This window comes from Lepus europaeus, chromosome 14, assembly GCF_033115175.1.
Source record: "Lepus europaeus isolate LE1 chromosome 14, mLepTim1.pri, whole genome shotgun sequence".
NCBI classification, from domain to species: domain Eukaryota; kingdom Metazoa; phylum Chordata; class Mammalia; order Lagomorpha; family Leporidae; genus Lepus; species Lepus europaeus.
The window spans coordinates 19,449,424-19,473,750 of NC_084840.1; the positions used below are offsets into that span (position 1 = coordinate 19,449,424).

General features: G+C 60.5%; 1 protein-coding gene across 5 annotated transcripts in view; it reads right to left on the reverse strand.

Annotated features, from left to right (window-relative positions):
- Positions 1-24,327, reverse strand: part of PLEKHA6 (pleckstrin homology domain containing A6) — a 143,994-nt gene that overhangs the window by 32,121 nt on the left and 87,546 nt on the right. For 3 of the 5 annotated variants that reach the window (XM_062211651.1, XM_062211649.1, XM_062211648.1), the window contains exons 4-12: positions 20,115-20,195; positions 19,135-19,249; positions 12,614-12,718; positions 11,967-12,039; positions 9,401-9,501; positions 6,163-6,365; positions 3,695-4,162; positions 2,124-2,640; positions 1,654-1,740 (exon numbers count right to left, since the gene is read on the reverse strand). In XM_062211651.1, coding sequence (XP_062067635.1) covers positions 1,654-1,740; positions 2,124-2,640; positions 3,695-4,162; positions 6,163-6,365; positions 9,401-9,501; positions 11,967-12,039; positions 12,614-12,718; positions 19,135-19,236 — 1,656 coding nt within the window. In that variant the 5' untranslated portion in view covers positions 19,237-19,249; positions 20,115-20,195. The remainder of the gene's footprint in view (positions 1-1,653; positions 1,741-2,123; positions 2,641-3,694; positions 4,163-6,162; positions 6,366-9,400; positions 9,502-11,966; positions 12,040-12,613; positions 12,719-19,134; positions 19,250-20,114; positions 20,196-24,327) is intronic. The other 2 variants (XM_062211653.1, XM_062211652.1) reach the window with 2 other exon arrangements.

Consider the following 24,327-nt stretch of genomic DNA (forward strand, 5'->3'; position numbering starts at 1 on the left):
TGGGGAACGGAGGGGAATGGAGGGGATGAGGATGCTGGAGCGGTGGTGGGGTGGGGGGTGGAGGCTCAGCTTCGGCCCAGCTGCCTCTCTCTCAGCTCGGTCTTGCTCCCCCGGGGAGAGCTGGCCGCCATGGAGGCCGCCTCGTCTCTTCTTAGACACTCTGAGTTTTCTGGAAAAATCGGTTGTCCCCGCAGGAGTACGTTTGCTGGGAGTCGAGGCGATAGTTTGCACAGTGGCAGAGCAAGAGAATCAGGAGAGAGGGAGGAGCTGCTGCCCTCCACACCCGTCCAGCATCCCCCACCTGGCCTCCTGGATATACACCGGGCACCTCAAAAAGTTCATGGAAAAATGGAATGAAAAGGTATGTTTGTTTTAGCACCAAAAAAACCCCACCCAAGTTGACATCTGGCCTGGGTGTTGTGGCGCAGGGTGTTAGGCCCCGGCTTGGAATGCCACATCCCATACTGGGGCGCTGGTTTGAGGTCCAGCTGCTCTTCTTCCAATCCAGCTTCCTGCTACAGCATCTGGGAAGGAAGCAGATGACGGCCCGAGCACTTGGGGCCCTGCCCACATGGGATGGAGTTTTGTGCTCCTGGCTTTGGCTTGGCCCAGCCCTGGCTGCCATGGGCATTTGGTGAGCCAACCAGTAGATGGGAGATCTGTCTCTCCATTTTTCTTTTTTCTTTTTGACAGGCAGAGTGGACAGTGACAGAGAGAAAGGTCTTCCTTTGCCGTTGGTTCACCCTCCAATGGCCGCCGCGGCCGGCGCGCTGTGGCCGGCACACCACGTTGATCCGAAGGCAGGAGCCAGGTGCTTCTCCTGGTCTCCCATGGGGTGCAGGGCCCAAGCACTTGGGCCATCCTCCACTGCACTCCCGGGCCACAGCAGAGAGCTGGCCTGGAAGAGGGGCAACCGGGACAGAATCCGGCGCCCCAACCGGGTCTAGAACCCAGTGTGCCGGCGCCACAAGGCGGAGGATTAGCCTGTTGAGCCACAGCGCCGGCCCTGTCTCTCCATTTTTCTATGTCATCCTTTCATATAAGTAAATAAAGCTTTTTTTTTTAAATGAAATCCTAGTGCAGTTTATTTCATAACATACATTTTCCATGAACTTTTTTAAGAGCCCACATATGGAAAGGGGTTTCTGCCTGTTGGCCCCAGGGGTCTCCCCCACCCACCAAGCGGGGCACGTGTGCCGAATTCTCCACGTAGTGGCAAAAATTCTCAGGAGAACAAATTAGAGGGAGAGAAGCGAGCAGGAGGCGGGGTGCAAAGAAGGGAGCAGACTCGGGATGGAGAATCTTCTCTCCTTTAGCCACACCGTGGGCCTCTCCCCCCAGAGGAGTCTGGGGCCAGTGAGCTCAGGGGAAAAAGCTGCAAGTTCTCCCCACTGTGAGGCGCTCCAGCCCATAATCTGAGCCCCTGCCTGGGCAGGGGAGGACGGAGGGGTGAGAGCAAGATGTCACAGGCTCCCGGGCTGCACCCTGCTCCTCTGCCCTGTGTCACCAGCCCCAAACGCTGCCCTGGGCCTGTAGTCCTGGCAGGGTGGGAGGAGGTATCCAGAGGCCGCTGAGCCCCAGACGGGCCGGGCACTGGCCACAGAGTGTCCCTGACCGGCCCCAGTGGGCTCCATCTTGGGACCGAGGACGTACCATCTTATCGTGGACCGAGGGGGATGGTGGGTAGTTGTGGGGGAGCAGTCCTGCAGGGGCTGGCCGCCTGTCTCCCAGGTAATCATACTGGAAGAGAAAGGGGATTGCAGACGTGAGAGGGGCCGGCTCGGCCTTGACCGGAGGTCAAGGGCAAGGACGTTTATATGCTGTCCTGGAGCCGATTTGGCAACCCCCAGGAACAGTCGGCCCAGGTCCTTAGATCTGAGAAGACAGAACCTTCTCTGTCTCCCTATTAGGACAGCATAGCCACTGGGTACAGAGAGCAGCGTTCCCCCACGTTTGCTCTCCCAGGGGCAGACTGCAGGCCAGTGGCTCCCCCGGGGGCATCGCTGGTCCTGCCAGCAGGAGGCCGGGTGTCCCTGGCACCTCTGCCTGTTCCCAGCAGGTGGCCTCAGGCTTCCGGGATTGCAGGGGACACAGGAAAGAGGGGCAGGGCACCTGCGGCTCACCTTGGGGGAGCTGATGGATCGTCGCATCACGTAGGCGGCAGGGTCCACGTACATGTCCTCGCTGCGTGGCGGCAGCCGCTCAAAACGGGCACTGGGCGAGCGGACCGGGGAGTAGATGCGGGCGCGGCTGTAGGAGCCCTGGCTGGGCGAGCGTGGCACCGAGTGGGAGCGGGGCTGCAGGGACAGGCGGCGCAGGGAGCCGGCCGCGGCGTCCAGCTCGTCGTAGTACATCGGCTGCCGTGAGGGGCTGGGGATCCACATGCTGCCGTCCGGCCGCCCATAGCCAGCAGGCTCCTTCCACTCGCGCAGCTGGTAGGCAGGGCCGCCCCCGTTGCGGAAGGAGTGGCGTTTGTCCTCCAGGGCCCAGGGCGGGCTGATCCGGTCGTAGGCGGGCACGGAGCAGATGCTGTCCGGCCGCACCCCGGGCGGGTAGTACTGGTAATCCTCAGGGTACTGGGAGGAGTAGGGGCCGTAATAGTCGGGGACTCTGCGGGACACGGGGTAGAACCTGGAGGGACTGGGGGAGAGGGGACGTCAGAAGGCAGGCAGACAAAATGGACACCTCTCCAGCCACCCAACCCCTGTGCCCAGCCCCACTTCCACAGCCCGCAGCCGGCAGCAGGATGCCCAAGCAGGTGCATGGCGCCCTGGGAGCCCGCAGAGGCTGCCAGCGAGGGTGGAGGTTTGTTCCAGTCCTGGGGGAGACTCCTGTCCTCAAAGCCCCCTCCTGTACCCGGCTCTCAGAAGCCTGGGGCTGCACCACGCCCGCCTTCAACCCTTGTCTCTTAGAAATGCCACGCTCCTTGGTGACCACCTCTGTGTGAACTATGTCACCAGGTCATCCCCAATAGAGGAAGTGCAGGAAAGAAACCAAGTCCACCAGGACCCGAAGGAGGGCAGTGGACGAGGGGCAAAAGGCCAGCTCCTTGCTCGAACGATCTTGCGAAGGACAGAAGGGTGGGCTCCGGTGCAGGCCAGAGGCCTCCAAGCGCCAGCCCCACCAGCAGTGAGCTGCAGCTCCAGCCACTAGAGGGCAGGCTCCTCCCAGGCCTGGCCTTTCCCAGCCGTCACCTGCAGTCCCGGGCTGAAACCTCAGGGAAGCAGCTGCAGACCCACTTGCCCGAGGAGCGCTAACAAGCCCAGGCACAGTCCCCAAGCATCTGAACAAAGGTGTAAACTGGCCGTAGGGAGGGCACGATTAGGACCAAGGAGCTGCCCTGGCCTCCTTTAAATGTGACTTTGTGTAAATAATGGCTTCCCAGCAATGAGAACTATTCCCAAGAGGAGCTGGCTTGGTGCTGCGTTTGCAGAAACCCTGGGGCAGAGGTTCTGGCCTCCACCAAAAACAACTTCCCCGAGGCTGCCGGCCTCCTGGGCCATGCCGGGGAGGAGCCCCAGGGGTGCTCTGCCCCTCCTTCTGCAGGAAGAAGACAGAGAGAGCAGTGGGCAGGCGCTACAGATGGGGCCCTGGGGCAGGAAAGGAAGTGGGCAGGCTGGAACTGGCCTGGTTTCCCCACAGGAAAATGCCTTGTGCCCGAGCCCTAGCACACTGGGCACCGGCCAGGCCTCACCTCCGCAGGTCCTCTGGCGGGGGCGCGCCCCGGCGCAGGTTCACCCACTGCTGCAGCTGGCTCATGGAGCTCTTGCGCTGGGCGATTTTGTCTGGGTTGGTGCGTGGCTGGAAGCTCCGGCGCAGGCCCCCACTGTCCCCGTCCTGAGGTGGGAACGCTGTGCTCCCCGGCCGGCTGGGGGAGCTGTACTGCCAGCCATTGGGCTGGGCCAGCGGCTCCCCTCCCCCCGGGACCCTCGGGCCCTCCGGGTAAGGGCTGCCTGGCTCTGAGCCGGGCTCAGCCGGGATGCCGCCGGCTTTGCCCAGGGACTCCTTCTTGACTTCGGGCCTGCGTTCTGCCTTCTCGCAGCCTCGGCCGTCCCCCTCCCCTCGGGTCTTGGCCTCGGGCTCGGGCTTGGGCAGGCTGTTGTGGGGTGGCTGCTGGTGCTGCTTGCCGGGGGGGATGTTCTCGGAGTCTGGCTTCTCGTGGCTGTGGGATGCCAAGGGACACGCCATAAGTGACACCAGCCCGACTCGGAGTTGGGTGGGGGGAGGCAGACCAGGGGAGGAGAAAAGGAACAGAGGGGGCTGGGTGGGAAGGTGGCGACAGAACAGGAGTCTGCTCCCCAAATCCCAGGCTCTCTCCCATGGCTGAGGCCTGGGAGATTCCTAAACCCATGTGCCCTGCTCCACCTGCCTCGTCTCCCCACTGGGTCCTCTCCTCTCCCTTGTACTGCCGGCACTGAGCCAGCTGTCAAGTCATGTCCAAAACTAACCTGCCCCCGCCAGGGGCTCCTCTGCCACCTGCCCCTGCTCCAGCCCCTCGGCTGGCACCAGAGTGACACACCAGAGCAGCAGCTGTCCTGACGTCCCAGCCACACAGCCCGGCGCAGGCACGGGCACCTAGCCTCCACAGACCTCGGCCCCTCAAGGGCAGGCAGTACACAGGCTTCCCCTGCCAGGGCGGCTGTGGGCCGAGGCTCGGGGGCAGAAGTTACTGGCTGCAGATCCACAAGCGGATAAACACGCTAGCTCTCGCCTCCAACGCTCGCTTCTTCCAGGACCGACTTTCGGGGAAGCGGCAGGCGTGCGGCAGCGCTCCCTCCCTTGTGTTCCTGGCACCCTGCATGGTGCTGCACGCGGTGAGATCCACGGTGGGGGTCTGTGCTATGGATGGATGCGCTCCTGGACGCCCGCCCGTGCTTCCAGCCTAGACAGGAGCTGGCGGTAACTGCCTCCCCACAGCTTCCACAGTCAGCCGAGCTCACGGGAACACTGCTGGGCAAACATTTCTAAGACACGTGAATCCACTTGGAGTCTACACTGTAAAACTCCCCACGAACACCTCACTCAGCATTCCCTGCCCAGTTACAGGAGAGGCAGGCACTGAGCCTGGGTGAGGAGGGGTGGGAGACGTATGTGGGTGCTCACTGCTCGCTCTCCACACGTGCAGCGCGGTCCCCTCGGCCGGCCGGAGGGAGGGAGAGGAAGCCAGGTTCAGAGGCCGATCCATGCCCACATGCTGGGGTCACACTGTGTGCACATGGCAGAGCTGTGACTGAGACCTGGGTCCATCTTCCCCTGAAGACCACGTGCTTAACACACACAGCTAAGAAAAACAAGCAAACGGCTCTGACCTTCGGCTCCTGGCCAGGCCCCTGGAACCTGGCTTCTCCCTTGGCCTCCCCCCGCGCGAGCTAAGAGGAGGAGTTGAGCTGGGGGAAGGCCCTTGGCAGCCACCTGGGCGCCGGCCTCACTGTCTGGTTCCAATTCTGGCTGCCCTGCTTCCCATGCAGCCTCTTGCGAATGTGCACGGGAGGCAGCCGACCGACATCGGCTCAAGCACTTAGGTTCCTGCCGCCCACATGGGAGACCCGGATGGCGTTCTGGCTCCTGGGCTTCAGCCTGGCCAAGCCCTGGCTATCGCTGGCATTTGGGGAGTGAACCAGTGGATGGAAGATCTTTCTCTCTCACTCCCTCTCTCTGTGTGTCACTCTGGCTTTCAAATTATCAGAGAGAAAGGTCTTCTTTCCATTAGTTCACCCCCCCAAATGGCTGCTACAGCCAGCATGCTGCGCCGATCCGAAGCCAGGAGCCAGGCGCTTCCTCCTGGTCTCCCATGCGGGTTCAGGACCCAAGCACTTGGGCCATCCTCCACTGCCTTCCCGGCCCACAGCACAGAGCTGGACTGGAAGAGGAGCAACCAGGACAGAATCCGGCCCCAACCAGGACTAGAACCCAGGGTGCTGGCACTGCAGGCGGAGGATTAGCCTAGTGAGCTGTGGCGCTAGCCAAATATTTTTTAAAAGAAAAAGAGGAGGAGCCGGTCAGGGAGGAGAGTCTGGACTCCCCCCGCCAGGCGCCCTGCTTGGGGCAGGAGATGTGCAGTACGCAGCTCTCTGGGGGCCCAAGCGGGCTCAGCCATGGCAGCGCAGAGTGGCCACTGCTTCAGGTCTCCTCACTCCACCCCGGGTGGTCCCCGGCACTTACCCCTGACGCACAGGCTGGGGCGCTGACTTCTGGGCTGGAGGGATCTGGACTCGGGCAGCCTCCCCCATGGCCTGGATCCAGGCCTCCTGCTCCTCGGGGCCCTCGGCACTGAAGAAGTAGGTGCGGACGCCGGCGTGCTCGGCCTGTGGGGAGAGGCAGCGCGTGGAACTGGCCCCGGCCTCCTCCACCCAGCACACAGTCACCTGCAGGGAGAGGACACCAACACCCCCAGAGGGGCGGTCAGCAGGGCCGTTCCCTGGGCTGCAACTCATTGCCCACAGGGGCGCAGGAGCAAGCCAAGGAGGGCGGCCCACAGCTACCCCACATGCAGCAGTGGGCACCTGGGTATCCGCTTTGGCCAGTTCTCTGCACGCCACCAGGCAGCCCGCCAGCCAGCGAAGCCCACCTGCCATGCCTACAACTCCGCAGCAGCTCTCCCCCCAGTTCCAGGCTGACATGAAGGGCGAGCACCTGATGCCTGCAGGAAGCAGCCCCCAGCACAACCTCATCCCAGCCTCACTGGGGGAAGCTAGCGGTGCCTCCTCCACACCCCATGCACAGCGTGCAAGGGCATGCACTGGCATACAGATGGCGCATACTACCTAGTTGGTGGCCACGAGCAGACACAGCGGGCGGGAACCCAGAAGAGAGCTCCTGTCCAGAGGAGGGGTCCTCACGCGGTCAGCAGGAGGAGAAGCAGAGAACAGGTCAACCGAACACCAAAGGGACAGAGCAGGTGGCAGGGAGCAGGGGAGATTCAGGGGGGCCCTTCCTCCCCGGGGTCACCACTGGGGACCACGGCACCCAGCAGTGCCCAGCTCAGCTTCCCGAGGTGTGAGGCGAGGAGTGTGGGTGCCACGGGACCTGGGCTGGCAGCAGGCGGTGGTCAGGGAAGCCGGCTCTCCCACCAGCTCTGCAGCTGCGGATCAGCTGTTGTTTGGTTCTGGCCCTAACCGATGCATCTCCTTAGTGGGGGGGGGGGGGGTCTGCCTGGTGAAACTCCAGGCCACAAGGACAAGAGGCCACAGGATTGGATTCTTTCTGGAATGTCAGCACCCTCCTAGGTAGGACCCCCCAGTCTATGAGAAAAGCCTGGTTTATCTGACTGGACTGAGAGATCAAGGGTGAGTTGGGGGTCTCGGAAGGGAGCCTCCCTCCAGCCTCCGCCCCCCTTGGAGGCAGGAACCTGGGTCTCTGGGGATTTGGCAGGAGAGGGGCCAGGGCTCCTGTGAGCAGCCCCCAGGGCTCTCCTGACAGCAACGTCAAGCCCACGCCTCTTGCCAGGGCTCCTTCCCCGAGCTCTCTCTGATAGGCCTGCCCTGGAGCCCCTGCCCCGGCTGCACGTGGTGCCCAGCGTGGGGGCAGAGCCCAGGACTGTGGGCGAGGGCGGGGCAGGGGCTGATGGAAGGCAGGGGCGCTAAGGAGCAGCAGGGGGCTCGAACCGGCACAGGATGGGAGGGTGGGGGCCCAGCAGGCCCAGGGTGGAGAATGCAGGGCTGTTGTGCAGAGGACTGGGCAGCCAATGAATTCATCAATTCAGTGAGCACCAGGGAGTGGCCATGTGCGGCGCCTGCTGGGGCCCCAGGCCCAAGGAAGGCAAAGACGCGCCCTCCCTCGCACTTGAAGAGTTCCCAGTCACGCTGGGGGACAAAACCTGCCACAGGGAACAAGGAGCGAGCACAGGCACAGGCACGGGGGAACGCAGAGGGCCTGGGAAAAGACAGGGCTATTGATGGCAAGTGAGCGCAGAGCTGGAACCATCAAAGGGGCCCAGAGAATGGAGGGAGGGGTCCCAGCGGGGAGGGCCCCCCGGGTTAGGAAGAGGTTAAGGCATTCAGCAGCGGTCTGGCCAGGGACAGGGCCTGGCTCCTCATTATCTGCCGTCCAAGAGCTGTGCCTGGTGGCCACAGCGGGACAAGACTCCTGTCTGTCTGCCTTCCTCCCCCCCACCCTGGGGAAGGGCCCCTGAATAGCTATAGTCAGAACTCTTGGGAGAGGGCCTTGGAGAAGCAGAGCCCGCTGGGGGCGAAGCAGAGGGTGGGCTGGGGGTTTGCAGTGGGGCTGGGTGTCAGTCACTCAGGGACGCTTATCTGACACCTGCTGCTGGCAGGGCTCAGAGCCGGAGCGCCTGTGTCTCTGCACAGGTCTGGAGGGGAGGGCCAGACAGGCGGCTTGCTTGTGCGTGGGTGTGTGCGTAGCAGGGCTGTTTGTTGTTGGTTCAACAGCCTGTTCCTGTTTCCCCAGCTAGGACCCGGCTCCCTGTTGACCATTCTGCTCATACCTCTGGGGACAGGACCCCGGGAGGGGGGGACAAATGCAGTGCCAAAGACGTCCCCTCGTCCCCAGGCCAGGCCCTGTGTGCGCTGGCCACCTGTTTTCGGTAGCCAGGTGAGCAGGACTGCAGGAAGGAAAGGGTCTGAGGGGCTCAGGGACGGCCTGGGGTGGCCCGCAGGTTTGGTCTTTAGGGGGTGGGCAGCGACTCTCACCCGGGGGAGGGAAGGCTTTGTACTCAGAACCCACACAGCCAACATGAGGATTTTATATTTGGGAAGTGAAGAAAAACCTATGGTGTTTGCATCATAGAACACCAAAAGGTCATGGGATTTTTATAGTTTTTAATGGGTCATGCATTTTTAAACGTGGAAAAACACTGCTAGGAGGAGCCGCGCTCTGACAGGCGCTCCCCGGGGGCTCCGCGGGCGTGGCACCGAGGCCCACTTTCCCGGGCACTTGTTCTCCCAAGCTGCTGTCTACAGGAGGCCTGTGGCTCTGGGTGGGAACCAGACTCGGCTCATTTCTCTAAACACTGAGGTCTGAGAACGTTTGCCCGGGACTCGGACAGCGGCTCCTGCTGCCTGGGACCATGGTGGTGAGGGGGAGCATCTTTGCAGAAATGGCCCCAGAACCCCCGCGGCCACAGCTCCTGCTTCTGCAGACAGGTGCTTCCCACGGGCCGGCCACTGGGCGACAGGTCCAAGGGCTCAAAACACAAACCTTTCTCCTCCAGGAAAAATGCAGGTACCACCGAAGCCCACGCGGGCTGTCCCACCCTGGGGGAGACTCACTCGTCGGACCCCCACAGGGAGAGGAGCCCTGCGGGAGCCCCATTCTAGCCTGCTCCCACTGCCTGCTGTCCCCTGGGCCACCACCTGTGGGGTTCCTCAGGGAGCTGCCCCTGGTCCTTGTCCATCCCGTGTTTCCCCCGCCCCACCGCGGCGGGGAGTGGAGGGTCACTGACCTTAAACGTGTGCTTCCGGCTGATGTTGTCCGAGGGCTGCACGGCGGCGACCCGGAAGCTCAGGAGGGGGATGCTGCCCAGGACGCTCTCTTCCTTCTCATCTGGGAGGAGACAGAGGCACAGGAGGTGTGTGTGTGCACACCCATCAGCCTCCTCGCCCACTGCTTATCGGGGCACCAGGGCCACCCCACACAGCACCAGCTGCACACTCCTGGGAGGTGGGAGCATGGTGGCCCTGTGGAGGAGGCTCCAGACAACGGGACGCGGAAGCAGTGCCCGCCCACAGGGCAGTCTACATTCTTGCACACAAATAAGCAGGTCAATAACTAGCACTTGGGGAGTGTCCCCTGCATGGCAGCTGCTGTTCTAACAAAGACGTTGTAGCATCACCCCGGTTTCGTAGGTAGGCAAGTTGGAGACGCAAGGAGGTTAAGTAGTGGGTGACGGGACTGGTCTCAACCCAAGAAGTGTGACTGCAAAGCCAGTGTGCTTGTGCCTCCCCCCCCACCCCAAGTGAGACAGTTCCAACAGCCGTCACTGGGTGCGAGGACAGAGCAGGGCAGAGTGGGCGGTCCCTTCTCCAGGGCTCGGATTCTGGGTAACTTCCTGAGGTCCTCCCCGGTGCCTAGCAGCCTGCCTTGCCCTCCCGTGCAGGATCCCTTCCACAGTCTCCATGTCTCTGCCGGAAAATGAGCCCCTGCATGGAGCCCCTGGGCCTGGGCACGCCAGGACCAGGCTAAGAGCTGTGTCGCCCTGTGATTCATCCTGGGTCTCCCAGGAGCCTGGTGGATTAGCCAGCCGGGCCCCTGGCTGCCAGCGGGAGGCCAGATAGGCTGGGGCTGCTCTGCGGAACACAGGGGCGACCGCGAGGCTGCAGTGGGTGAGACCCTTCCCCTTTCCGGGATTGTCAGTTACTCCCCAGGCTGGGGACTGTGAGTTTCAGTTAGGGGTCAGAAGACATCGCGGCGGGGTAAGTTATAATCTCCTCGAGCTCTGTTGTTCTTCCTCATCAAGTTCACGGTTCAGCTTCTCTGTCCAGACCTCAGCACGGCTGCCTGGGGCAAGGGCAAGCCAGAGGAGCACGGAGCCCAGGGCTGTCTGGGAAAGCCGAGGCTGTCACTCCCTGGAGGAAACTGAGCCCTCTGCCGGGCGGGATGCAGGCCAGTGTAGAGTGGCTGTGGTTTGTCCAGGCTCAAAGCTGAGGTTGAAATCTGATTCCCAATGTCATGGCACTGAGCAGTGCCCGGGTCTGGAGGAGGCGATGAGGTCAGAGGACAGATGCCCTTCTCACCAGTGTGGGCTCATTCTCAAGGGCCTGGCCGGGTTGTTAAAAAGTTGGTCGCCCTTGTCATGCCTCCACTTCCTGTCTGGAGCAGAAGCAGCCTGGGGCCCTCACTGGAAGCCGACGGAAGCCACTGCCATGCTCTTGGCGGTCCCAGCCTCCCCAGCGAGGAGCCAAGGTGAACCTCCTTCCGTTACAAATGACCCAGCCTCATGACTTCTAGAGCGACAGACAGCGGGCTCCACCAGGGGACGTCCCGAGACCCCGACAGCAGGAGCAGCCCCCATTCCAGCGTGTCTCACCCCTGTGGGTCTCAGCTCTCTGAGGGTCTACCCCCACTGCCAGTCCTGACATCTCCCCTGTAAGACCCTGGCTTTTCTCCCCGTTCCGCCCCCACTCTGGCTCCAGCGTGCCCATCCACGCTGGGGGCCCGGTTTACACAGCCTGTCTGGATCGCTCTCCTCGGGATGCAGATGGCCCAGGCACAGCAGGCTCTGGGAGTCACTGGGTACAACCTTTGTTTGCCAGAGTTAATGATTTACCAAATTGCTGCCAGGAGGCTCTGCCATTCAGGGCAAGGAAGCGAGGAACCAGCCTCTCCGCCAGGCCTGCCTGCTCCCAGCCTCACCAGTCCTGTCTTCCACCCTTGCTCCCCACCCTGTGCACTGCCTTGACACAATGTAGCTGCATATATTTTAAAAATAACCTCAGCTGCACCAAAGCCACCAGGCCTTTGCCCTCTTTTTTGAGAGGCAGGGAGTGAGCGCTGGGGAGGGCAGAGTGGGCAGAGCTGGGGCAATTCGTTCGTGCAGAATGGGCGGAACACCTCCTATGTGCTGTTCCCTGCATACAGCAGGGAACACAACTGACCAAATCCCTGCCTTCGCGGATTGGGCCCCACACTCTCAGGGGTGAGGGGAAAACTGGCAGGGAGGTGACCTGCTAGCGGGAACCGGTCACCTCTTCTTGTCTTTGCCTCCCTCTCATACCCTCTCCAGGACTTCACTGTCCACAGCACTGCCTTCCTGGGCCATTAGATCACCAACCTGGACCTCCAGCTCTGCCTGAAACCTCGCGGGCACTCAGGAACCATTGGTGAATGTGAACTGAGTGATCGCGTGAGTCAGTGTGTGAATTGAGGATGGAGATTTGTCCTTACCCTACAGCTACACCCGCCACCCCCTATCCCCGCTTCGAGGGACTACAGTGGGGACTCCTGCCCTGCCCCGTCCATCCGTGCAGAGCCCTGAGGCTCGGCAGACAAAGCCCCAAGGGCAAGCTCACCTTTGTAGTAGAAGAGGCAACGGTCCACCAGGACGAACCAGCGCTTGTTCCACTGCCTGACCCCGGAGCTGGCCTGCAGGACACAGGGAGGGGCTGTGAGCTGGGCAGGACGGGGTGAAGCAGAGCAAGCTCTGTGCTCACCGTGAGGACATCCAGCGCCTAGCTCAGTGTCCCTGCTGGCACGCAGCGGCAGCCCCTTGAGGCTTCAGCAGCCGGAACCGACATCAGATAATTGCCTGTGACTTTCCACTCCTGTCACCCTGGGGCTCAGCGCCTCCTCCAGGAAGGTGAACGTGATGAGACAGGAGCCCCAGCAAGCAAACAAGCAGCATGGCAGGCAGGGACAGCAGCGAGGTCAACCTGAGGGCCGGGGGGCAGGTAGACCCTAGACTTGACGGAGACACCCCCACCATGGCCAGAGGGACCCGCTGAGGAGGTGGCGGGCTGCAGTGAGCAAACCTGCTGCACTCCCAGCTTCAGTTTTCTGTGTGACTTCGGGAAGGCGCTCAGCTTCTCTGAGCTGTTCTAAAATGGGGCGGTGCATTCGCAGGGACGATGGGGGCACACACCAACCAGTGCACAGAACGGCATGACGTGGAGAGGAGGACGCGGTGGTGACGGTGGGCAGAAGGGCAGGGCGTCCCCACCTGTTTGAAGAGCCAGCCTGCCTTGGTGACAGGTGCATTGGGGTTCCTCTTCATGGAGTGTGAGCGCTTGCCAAAGGCGATGGCTTTGCGGGACGTCCGAGTCGCCTGAGAAAGCAGAGAGAGAAGTTGGCCTGACGTCCCCCTCTCCTTTCTGGTCCATCTGCAAGGGAGCGGCCCCCACCGCCAGGTGCTGTCTCTCCCAAGGGCTGACCTTGGAGTGCCCTCTGCGAAGAGCCCAGGTGCAATTATTTGGCTCTTTCTTTCATGTCTAGTTATTTAATTTTTAAAAAAGATTTATTTATTTATTTGAGAGGCAGAATTAGAGAGAGAGAGAGAGAGAGAGAGAGAGGTCTTCTATCTGCTGGTTCACTCCCCAAATGGCTGACAACAGCCAGGTCTGAGCCAGGCTGAAGCCAGGAGCCTGTAACTCCACCCTGGTTTCCCACAAGGGTAGCAGGGACTCAAGTCCTTGGACCATCATCTGCTGCCTTCCCAGGCACATTAGCAGGAAGCTGGATTGGAAGGGGAGCAGCTGGGACTCAAACCAGTGCTCCAAAATGAGATGCTGGTGTTGCAGGCGGCAGCTTAACCTGCTGCACCCCGATGCCAGCCCCTCCTCTTTGTCGAAGGTCTTGAAATTATGGTGGAGAATTTCATTGCTCCAGAGGATGAACTTTCCAATGCCTTAACTCCAAACTTCCTTGACCTTCCCAAATCTAGCACCTGCCACCTTCGCTCCAGTCACTCACTCCCAGGCTGCACCTTAGCCCTGCCAGCCCTTTCCCTGCCAACATTTCAATTCTAGAATTCCCATTTCCTGGGCCCAAGCCCGTCCTTTGGGCTTTCCTGCCCCATTACCAAGTGCATCCGGTCCCCAGCTCCTCGGCTCTTCCCTTTTGGTCTGGGTACATCAGCTTCCTCCTGGCTTCAGTAATTTCCCCATAAAGAACAGGGCTGGCAGTGGAGGACATCAACCGGACTCGCAAAAATCCCCACCCTTGTCTTCCTGTCTCATCTTCGCTGAAACCCCACCCAGGAGCATCCCTTATCCCAAATGCCTGGGGCCAGAGGGTTTCAGCGTTTAGAATGTTCTGGGTTTGGAACATGTGCATAGACTTAGCAGTTGACCACCCCTAATCTGAAAACCCAAAATGCTCCAAAATTCCGAGCTTTTTGAGCAATGACGTGAAACTTTGGATTCTGAAGTATGCTGGCTTCACACGAGGACCCCAACCTGTCCTAAACTAATTTGATGATCCCCTCCCTGCACTCCCAGCCAGAGAAACCCCCCCGCCCAGCACAGTGCAGCCGAGGCCACCCCAGTGGGCCCAGACACTAGCTCTGCCCATCACGTGCCCCACAGCCCTCCAACCCCTGACTCCACCTTCCCCACAGCGGCCCTGGCTCGTCCACAGAGAAACTTGAGGTCGTCAGACATGCACTCTCTAATCTCACAGGCTGTGCCTGGGTCATGGCTGCCCTCACTCCTGGCGCTGTCTCTGCACTCTGAGGTCTGGGGGGAGGAGCACCTCCTTTCCAAGGCCCGCCCTCCCGACTACCACCGTGGCCCCAGAGCCTCTGCTCCCCTCTGTTCCCAAGCTTGCCTCTCCCCTGGTTTTCTTCGCAGCAAACTCCCTGTCTCTCTCATGCTGCAAGGTGCCCCCCAACCCTGAGGCCCCCCAGCCCACACCCCATCCACTGTGGGGCAGCACCTTCCCTGCTGGGCCAGGGTCAGGCACCTGGGAAGAGGCCCAAATGCTTTCCTCCCATGGCCCCCAAACTGCCTCCAGCCCCTTCCCGTGGTGGCTCTTCAATGTCATCGAATCAAGGCCACTTGTCCTTGGTCACTATAAACGCTGGCCCATATGAACTATACTAGAGTTGTTTTTAAAATTAAAATTTGAAAATTTGAAAGATACAGTGACAGTTGGAGATTGGGGGTGAGCAAGAGATGGAGATGGAGAGAGACAGCATCCATCCACTGGTTCATTCCTCAAATGCCCGTAATAGCCAAGGCTGGGCCAGGCTGCAGCCAGGAGCCCAGAACTCAATCCAGGTCTCCCAAGTGAGTGGCAGGGACCCAAGCATTTTGGCCAAGCACATTGGCTGCCTCACAGGAAGAGCAGCAGGAAGCTGGATCTGAAGTGGAGGTGGGACTCGAACCAGGTACTCTGACTTGGGATGCAGGCATCCCTAGCAGTGGCTTAACCCACTGTACCACAACCCTGGCGCTGGAGCTCTCCTCTTGTTTTCCTCTCAATACCTCTGCCGTGGCTACTCCGCAGCCTCTCTCTGAGTCCTGGTGGCGCTCAACCACATCTTCATTACTTTACTCCTGAACTCCTCATCATAGCCAGCGCCCGTGTGGTCTCTTGTGCACCCACTGCATCACCAGCAAGATGATAACAATTCCCTAAGCAAAACCTAAGGCCTCTCTCCTAACTCCAATCCGTTGTATAACAGGTTGTCTGACCAGGACCCATAAATCAAAGGCAAACACACTCCCTTTCTAACCAGACCTGTTGCTCTGGATGTCTCCTCCTGGTGCGTGCTGTGGCCCCGGCCACCCACACAGGGCTTAGTGCCTCATGCCGCCCCTCCCTCCCCTGCCCCTTTAGACCCTGATGCAAAGCCAATCAGTCTGTCTTCTTTTACTTTTTCAATATTTTTTAAAAAAGATTTATTTATATGAAAGGTGGAACAACAGAGAGACAGAGAGATAGATATATACAGAGAGAGATAGAGATAGTAGAGATAGAGATCGATAGAGATGGAGATAGAGATAGAGAGAGAGAGAGACAGAGACAGAGAGAGACACAGAGTGTGTCTATCCATTGGTTCACTCCCCAAATGGCCACACAGCCAGGTCTAGGCCAAACTGAAGCCAGGGCCAGGAGCTCCATCCGGGTCTCTCATGTGGGTGCAGGGGCCCAGGTACTTGGACCATCCTCTGCTGCCTTCCCAGGTGCATTAGCAGGGAGCTGGATGGGAAACGGAGGAGCCGGGACTCAAACCAGCACTTCAAATGGAATGCAAACATCACAGGCAGCAGCTTAACACACTGTACCACAACGCCAGCCTCTGTCTAGCTTCTTTAAAATAGTTTTTTATTCCCTTATTCGAGAGACAGAGAGGGGGCAAGAGGGGTGAGGAAGCGAGAGGAGAGAGAGTGACTCCATCCAGGGGTTCACTGCCCAGAAACACCCTGAGCTGGGCCAGGAGCGGGGAATGCAGTCCAGGTCTCCCCCGTGGGTGGCAGGAGGGCACGCACTTCCGCCCCCAGCACTGCATTAGCAGGAAGCTGGAGTGAGGAGGGAGCCGGGGTGTGAACGCAGGCCCTCTGACAGATGCGTGAGACGCAGCTGTCTCACCAGCGTAGCCGACTCCAAGTCCCTCTCCCTAATCCTTCGCAAATCTGTCCCTCCCCTCAGGCTCCCTGTTGTCATCTTGCAGAGCTCATCTCTTCTGGCTTTCCGTCCTCTGTAACGAGCCACGCTCCTTTCCCTAACACATGACATAATCGTGCTGCTCTCTTGCCTACAGTTCTTACGAGCTGTCATCACTTCGCGGAGAGCCCAGGCTGCCCAGCACGGCACACAGGGGCAGTCTGTGCCCCACCTGCTGCCTCCCCAGCAGACAGGGCCCTCCCCGGCTCTCGCCTACCCTCCTATGCCTTTGCTCCCCCATGGGGGAGGGTGGGGGGCAGTCCTCATTCTCCTTTGTCCACTGACAACTGAACTCATCCTTTCAAGTCAAGTGCAAGCCAAGTGCAGGGGCCAATGCTGCGGTGTGGTGAGCTAAGCCGCCACCTGCAGCTCCGGCATCCCATATAGGCACTGGTTTGAGTCCTTTCAATCCAACTCCCTGCTGATGGCCTGGGAAAGCAGTAGAAGACCGCCCAAGTGCTTGGGCCCTTGCACCCACGTGGGAGACCCAGAAGAAGCTCCTGGCCCAGCCCTGGCTGTTGCAGCCACCTGGGGAGTGAATCAGCAGATGGAAGACCTCTCTCTCCCTCTCCCCTCTCTAACTCTGACTTCCAAATAAATGAATAAAAATCTTTAAAAGAAAGAAAAAAAACCAGTCAAGTGCAGACCCCAAGTAATCGGTGGCCCCCGGTCACCCTGCAGGGCCACTGCCGGCCCTGGCCCCTCCTCTGCACCACCAGCTCCTCACTGAGGAGGACTTTCGTTTTGCTCATCTCTTTGTCACCAGAGCCAGCTAGGAGTTCAGTGCAGCAAGCACTTAACACACACGTGCAGAGGGAACGGAGGAAGGAAGTGCCTTTCCTTATTAAGTACCCGGCGAGAGGAAAATGGAATCATTTTCTCAACACAACTAGTAAAACGCCCCAGACAAAGGCCAAGATTCTCCATCTGAAGAAGTCACCCACCATCCTTAGAATATGCCCTCTCCTCCCAGAGCCCTATCTGTCGAAGCTGCAGAAGCTGCTCGCCAGAGTGGACCCAGCAGCCATTCTCCGGCTAGCCCCTCGGTACCCTGGCCTCTCCCTCTCTCTGCCATGAGCACCACAGGAGGAGAGCCATGGGAGCCTGCGGGTGGGACCTGCAGATCCACAGTCATAGCACGAGGTCGCAGGCGTCCGTGGGGGATCCTGTTCCCCGAGCGTACGCCACACATCCTCACACGCACCCACTCCTCTCCCCAGAAAAGCCCACATCCTACTGTCCTGGGAAAGCTGGGACATCAGGCATCCATCCCTCAGTTTCACATTCCCGCTACCTACAGTTCTACTGGCAGAAAGATGGACGGACGGACAGACAGACAAAAGGAGGACTCCGTCTGCTGGCTCATTCCCAGACTCTGGTCTCCCACGTGGGTGTTGGGAGCTCCGTCACTTGAGCCATCGCCACTGCCTCCCAGAGTCTGCACCAGCGGGAAGCTGGAGTGGGGGCGGAGCCAGGACTCAGACCAGCCCCTCCGACCTGGCATCCTGACCACCTGCTCCCTCCCAGTCTCAGGAAGAGGCTCCCCCACCCCCCGCTGGGCAGCACCGCAGACTCCAGTCCCTCTGTCTCCGGAGGATGGGACTTAGCGGCCAGCCCCTTTCTCCTGAGCCCATCTGCGGGTCACACCTTTCACCTCTGACCCCTAGAGACAGAACAAAACTAACCCACCCACAAAACCTCCCTCCGTCTGACGCATCTTCCAGCCTCCGTCCCCGGCTCCCATTCCACTTCACAGTCAGTCAAGCACCTTTAACAACTGTTTGGAAATGCCGCAAACATTTCAGAAGAGGCGGACTACGTATGCTGCTCACTTGGTGCTGTTCTCTCCCTAATAAAACGAGGCAAAGGAGCTCAGACTCCCTTTGAGCTTCTCCCCATCCCATTCCCTTGTCTTCCTCCCCAGAGGCAACCGCTGACCCAAAATGAGGCCTCCTGTCTGTGTACACGTGTACAGATGTTTCTATAAATACACATTTTACATAAGGGATGATATGTTTTTCATATTCTGCAACTTGCTTCCTACTCAATATTATGTTTCCAAGATTTCATCCTTGCTAAGACATACAGTTCTAGTCCGTTTTAATTTTTGGAGGGCACCCCACTGTTTGACTATACTGCTAATTTATTTTAAAAACTTTTTGCTTATTTGAAAGGCAGAGAGAGACAGACACAGACACAGATATCTGCCATCCACAGGTTCACTCCCTAAATGCCCAAATGGATGGAGCCAGGAGCACACAACTCAACCCAGGTCTCCACGTGGGTGGCAGGGACCCAAGGACATGAGCCATCGCCTCCTGCCTTCCAGGGTGCACGGTAGCAGGAGGCTGGAATTGGAGGCAGAGCGGGGACTCGAACCCGGACACTCCCATATGGGATGTAGGTGTCTCAACAGCATCTTAAAAGCTGCACCAAAGTCCACCCCCCACGCCCACCCTCTCAGTAGTTTCTTCAGTGTTTCTGCTCCCTCCCCGCACTCCCCATGGTCCCCTCGTTAGCCCCCTGGGCCTCATCTCTGGCCCTCCTCACACCACTTCTGTGGCTCAGGTCACTGGTGCTACACCCACAGGACACTCTCAGCCCTGATTGCTGCTTTGTACCCAGACTTTCCCCGGAGGGAGGCGGGGTGGGGGGTGGGGGGTCTCTGCCTTCCTTCCCCCTCTCCAGCTCAGCGCTTTGCTATCAGTGGTTCTCAATGGGGGTGTGGGGATTTTCTCTCCAGGGGCAGTGTCTGGAGACATCCAGGCTGGCAGAGCTGGAGGCAAGGTGGAGCCGGCAGCAGGGAGGTAGAGAGAGGTTAGGGTGCTGCGGGACGCACACCACAAAGTAGTACCGGCCTCAGAGCTACCAGAGCGGAGGTCCAGAGGCCCTGGCCTAGACGCTGGCCTGCAAGGTTCTGGTGTGAGCCCCGTTACTTCCCCACTTCCCACTCTGCCCCTGGGTCGCTGCACCTGCTCACTGGAGCCTGCAGAAGTAGCTGGGCAGCCTAGGATGCCCCGACGTCGCACTAAACACGCACGGGTAGAATTTCCCATCTGGCAGGGCTGGACTCACCCGGACACTGGGCCGCTCTGGAGGGACCTCGGACACCATGGTGTGGTTGGATATGTCACTGTCACTGGTACCTGGGCGTTTCCCGCCTGTTTTATTGGACATGTCCAAGGCCGAGCTGATTGCAAGTTGAACGGAAGACATCGGTCAGAAACAGTGGGAAGTACCCGTCCCCTCCCTGCCCCCAGCCCTCCCCCCATCCCAGCTTCAGCACAAAGCTAGGCCCAATTCCATCGAGAGGCGCCGGCGCTCCCTCAGCTCTTCGGAGATTCTATGCCAGCAGTTCTGATACTCTCCTGTGCACCCCCCCAACTCCTCTCATCTGCTGGTTCACTCCCCGAATGCCCACAACAGCCAGGGCCAGGCTGGGTGGAAGTCAGAAGCCAGAAGCTCAAGCCGGACCAGGATGCCAGCTGTTTGAGCCATCCCGGCTGCCTCCTAGGGTCTGCACCAGCAGGCAGTGGGAGTGGGGAGCTGCAGCCAGGACTCTAACCAAGGCGCTCCAATGGCCAGAGTCTCCTGCTGGTGGCGGCTTAACTCCTGACCCTCCTCTTTCTTTCCTGCATGTTTATTTCCCAACTGTAGACCCTGGGGCTCTAGAACTCTGTTCCCTTCCAGTGTAAAGGCCACGGCGGCCCAGGGGCCCAGGAGAGCCGACTTGTGAACCCTCTCTCTTTTTCTCCTTTCCTCTGTGAGCCAGGGACACACGGCAGGGGATCCAGGAGATCCTAATCCTACTGGCTTCCCTCCGTGCCTCCCGCAGAGGCCCCAGGTGCTCTGCAAACCTCAGCTCCATGGAGGTGACCCAACTGCCCTCTGCTAGATACCAGGAAAAGTGGAGGGGCCAGATGGGTCCCCCAAGCTGTGGAGCCTCAGCCCTGGCACCCGCCTGCTCCTGCCTCCCCTCTACCTCTCCTCCCCAGCCAAAGGAGGCAGGGACAACGGGATGGGAAGGCCACACGGCAAAGCTGGGGAAAACTCACGTTTTCAAGTCAAATTTTTTGTTTTCCTCCGGGACCTTGCCGGTCACTGGGTGCAGAAATGTGTTCTGTCTTTCATTGTGGCTGCAGAGGCAAAGGAGATACGTTATGTTAACAAGGAGGAAGACAGAGACTACACAGACAGAGAGGTGTCCTCCCGCGGGGTCAGCAGGGGCAGCCTATGCTGGGGGTGGTGCAAGACGACACGAAATCTGTTCACATCTCATGAGTCAGTGTTCGCTCCATACTGGAGCCCCCCCGGGCTAGCCGCTCCCCCCCAGCCCTCCCAGTGGTCTCCCTAGGTGTTGCGTGGGAGAGGGCACAAAATTTGGTGCATGGCAGGCGACGGCGCCTGCCTGGGCTGCACGTAAAAAACGCTCCCTGGTTATTTGCTGGAAAGAATTTTTGTGTGACCTTGGACTCCTCCTCTCCTGCTTTATTCTCCATCTCCTCCCTTCTGTGAAGTGGGAGACCCAGAGATGCCGTTTCTCGGCCGAGCTGGGACCCAGCCACACGCTGCTGAGCCCAGGGCCTCCTGTCCAAGGGCTACTTGCTGTCCCCAGGAGCCCACGAGCTGCCAGACATCAAGGTCAGTGCCGGCTCAACAGCCAGATCTAATTAAGTGATGCTGTGGCGGGGCTGGGGTGGGGTTCAGTGGGCATGTCTGCAGGAAGCAGGAGGGGGCGGGGGCGTGCAGGGGCAGATGGGAGCCTAATGCCAGGCTCCCTGGGGAAGCCCTGCTGTGACTCTTCAGGCTGGCTGAATGTCAGGCAGACTCCCGGGTGGGCTGTCGGGGGAGACAGGGGAGATGGGGTGGGCTGGGGGAGGAGGGAGGCAGGCAGGCAGAGCTGGCGGGTGGCTGGTGCGGGGACTGGTCAGAGCCGCACACAGCAGCCATCTGGGTGGAATCTAGCTTCGAGCATGGGGCAGGGGCTTGGTGTCTTTGGAGACCCTCTCCCCCCAGCCCTCTTGAAAAGCCCTGGGAGAGCCAGAGCCGGCTCCAGTGGGCGCTCAGAAGCAGGCATGGGGACAGGGACCGCGGAGGCCCACCCCCAGCAGTGGGCCACCCCGGCCAGAGAGCGTGGCTGCTGCCTCCGGCTGCATGGGAGAAGTAAAATAACCTTTGGGGCTCCCTCTTTCCATAACAGCCCAGCCCCTGGGCCGTCTGCTGAAGCTAAAGATAAAATCAAAGGGTGTTTTTCCAGCTCCCAAGCTGGTCATGCCCAGATCTAGTCTAGAGACAGTGCAGGAGACAGCGGCACAACAGGCGGCGGCCTCAGCCCGGCGGGGGGAACCTGTGCGCTCTGCCTCCCGGGCTCGCCAGCCTGGACGCCAGAGGCAGCCGGAGTCCACCAGGCCCGGTTCTACCTCCAGTGTGCGGACAAGCCGCTCCTCCCCACCCCCAGACCTTGTCCCCACCTCCCTCCCAGGTCCAACCACGCAATCACAGGGGATCTTGGAGCTTCCAGTTACCTTCGCCTCCTCTCTTGGGGCTTGGGGACAGGCAGTCTGTGACAAGAAAGTCCTTGAGGTGCCACAGTCCTGCTTTTCGCCAGTGGCGCAGAGCACCTGCTCCCCGCCCCACCCCGCCCGGCCTCTCTAGTCCTTGTCTGTTCCCCACGTTCCAGGGGCACCTCTGCTGGAGGCTCCCCTGCTGGCGCATGCACACGGTGCCTGTGCGCGCGCACACACAGCCCGCTGCCCACCGTGTCAGTCTCTCAGGGCATGGCACGTTTCTCCCTGCCCCAGACTCCCCTACCCGGCACCTCCTCCAAATGCCGTCCTCTCTCCATCTGCCGACACCGATTTCCACACAACTGCCCCTTCCCAACACTGCAATGCAGCAGCCGGAGCTCCCTGCCCGGGTCAGGGCAGGCAGGCAGGCAGGCAGGCCCCATGCTGCCAAGTGCCAGGGTCCCCACAGGACCGAGTGCCTGCAACGCGGCCTCTCGGACTTCACAGCACTCACGGTCCTCGGGGGAGGTCCCTACCTGACCCGGCGATCAGCCCGAAACTTGAGCATCTTTTTGGCAGCTCTGCCCCCAGTCCGGCAGCCTCGGAGGACCCGCCAGCCGCCCTGCTCCTACCATCCCTCTGAGAAGTCAGTCCTCCGGCTCAACCGGCAACGCTGTGGCAGAGAGACAGGGCGGTCGGCGGCACAGACTCTCGGCTCCCCCTCCTGGCTCTGGGCTCTGGCGCTGGAGAAGGGACAGGGGCTCTCCCCGGGTGGAGGTGAGGGTTGCCCAGGTACCCGAGGGGGCCTGTGGCTCCCCGAGCATTCAGCCGGAACGCCGCTGATCAGATACCAGCGGCCAGAGTGAAGCAGAGAGGGGATGGAATCCTCCCAGGTCAGGTTCCCAAGGAGAAAATGCTGAAGAGGAGACACAGGCAGCCACGGAGCAGGTGTACCACTTCCAGGTAGTCCGACCTCACTGCGCTAAGGACACGGAGTGAGTGGCTGGGTGGGCGGAGGCGCACGCGGCTGTGTCCCCTCTGCACGCACAAACTCCCGCCAGCCCGACCTGCAGGCAGACAGTGCGCGGCTGCCTGCTCCCGGCTCCCAGCCCCGGACCCGGGCGCTCAGCCCAACGCCACCAGGCTTCTCCAGGAGCCTTTAGAGCGTGCGGGCGCCGGGGTTGGAGGGAACGCCGGGGTCCTTTGCTGTCCTTGATGCTGCTGCTGGGAAGCATATTAACAAGCAGGTCTCCCGTCTCTCCTCAGCCTGCCCAGCCTCCTCCTGCACGGGCAGGGGCAATCATGAAGGGAGCAACCGTGACCGTGCCCCCGACGTGCCCCTCGGACACGGCACCAGGCGGCCCGGCTGATGGGGGACGAGTCCAGCCAGCAGGCATGGATGCGGCGGACCCAGAGCTGGTGGCGAGGCCTGGGTTTCTCCACTTGGACGAAATGGAAGAAATCTCCCTGCCTGTGCCTGCAAGGGCGAGGGCAGCGACTGGGGCGGGGGGGGGGGGGGGGGGGGGCGGCGGCAGCGTGATTAGTGCTGAAAATCTTCCCGGACGCCACATGATGCATCCCAGCCGGTCCGCTTGGGGGCAGGGAGATCCGAATTCAGGGGTCACGGGGGTCACATCTTCCCCTTTCCCAATGCCCTCTGGGACCGCGGGGCCTCTCGCTCGGTCGCTCACTTGCTCCTGCCTTGGAGCAAGCCTGCTCTCCCCACAGTCCTCATGAAGGCTTGGGGTTGTTTGCAAAGTGTTCAAGCCAAGCAGGCGCTGGGCCCGCTGTCACCTCGCGCTGCCAAGATGTTCTTTCTGAGATCAGATTTCGGTTCCCCAGCTTCCCGTGTGGTCCCCTTCTGTCTTCACACGACAGATTCCTTTGTGACCAGCAGCGCCAGGCACAGTGCTGACATCACAGTCTGTTGCCAGGGCGATCCCGTGATCTCACAACAGACACCGCAAGGGAGGGGCTGATCTCATTCTCCCTGCTGAGGACAGAACTGGAGCAGGGAACAATGCCATCAGCTAATGGCAGGGCACACGGACAATGTTGTATTTAACCCATGCTGAAACGCGCGGGTCGCGTGTACCCAGGGCCCCCAGCTGCTGTTATTGAAACAGCTAAATCTTGCACCCGAGTCGCCGCCAGCCTCAGCCACTGAGTGGGCCTCGCCCGGCCCCTGGTGCCAGGACGCTGCCCCCCTTCCTGTCCCTGACCCAGCTGCTGAGCCCTCTCCCGATGGCTCCTGCCTGCACACAGTAGGTGCTCAATGAGTTCCTGCTCAATGACAAGTGAACGAGTGAAGGAGGGCAGCTCTGCACGCTGCGGTTTCATTTGCAGCCACCCGCACTCGGAGTTCGACGTTGTGTTGTTACCAAGGGCTTCCCCATCTCCGCCCTCTCAGAATTAATTACTTCCTCTCCCCAAGAGAAGCTCCATCTCTGCCCCTCGCTCGCACCCCTGCCCGGCCCCCCCTGAACACACAGCTTGGCCTTGATCCACCCTCATCAGGCGGGGAGGAAAACCAAGTCCATGGGCACAGGAGGGGGAGGAGTGGGGCCTTCCTCTGGAAGGCAGAATATACCCCTTTTCTCTCCATGCGGAGCGCAGGGCCTCCCACGGTCTTTGCTTAACTTGCAAGTGAGTTCTCCCGAGCCTGGAGAAGGCAGGGCTCGCTCTCGGACAGCTCAGGGCCGGCCAGGGTTAGGTCAGCGCACGGAAGGCCGGGCCGGATTCTCCTTTTCGGTGGGACATC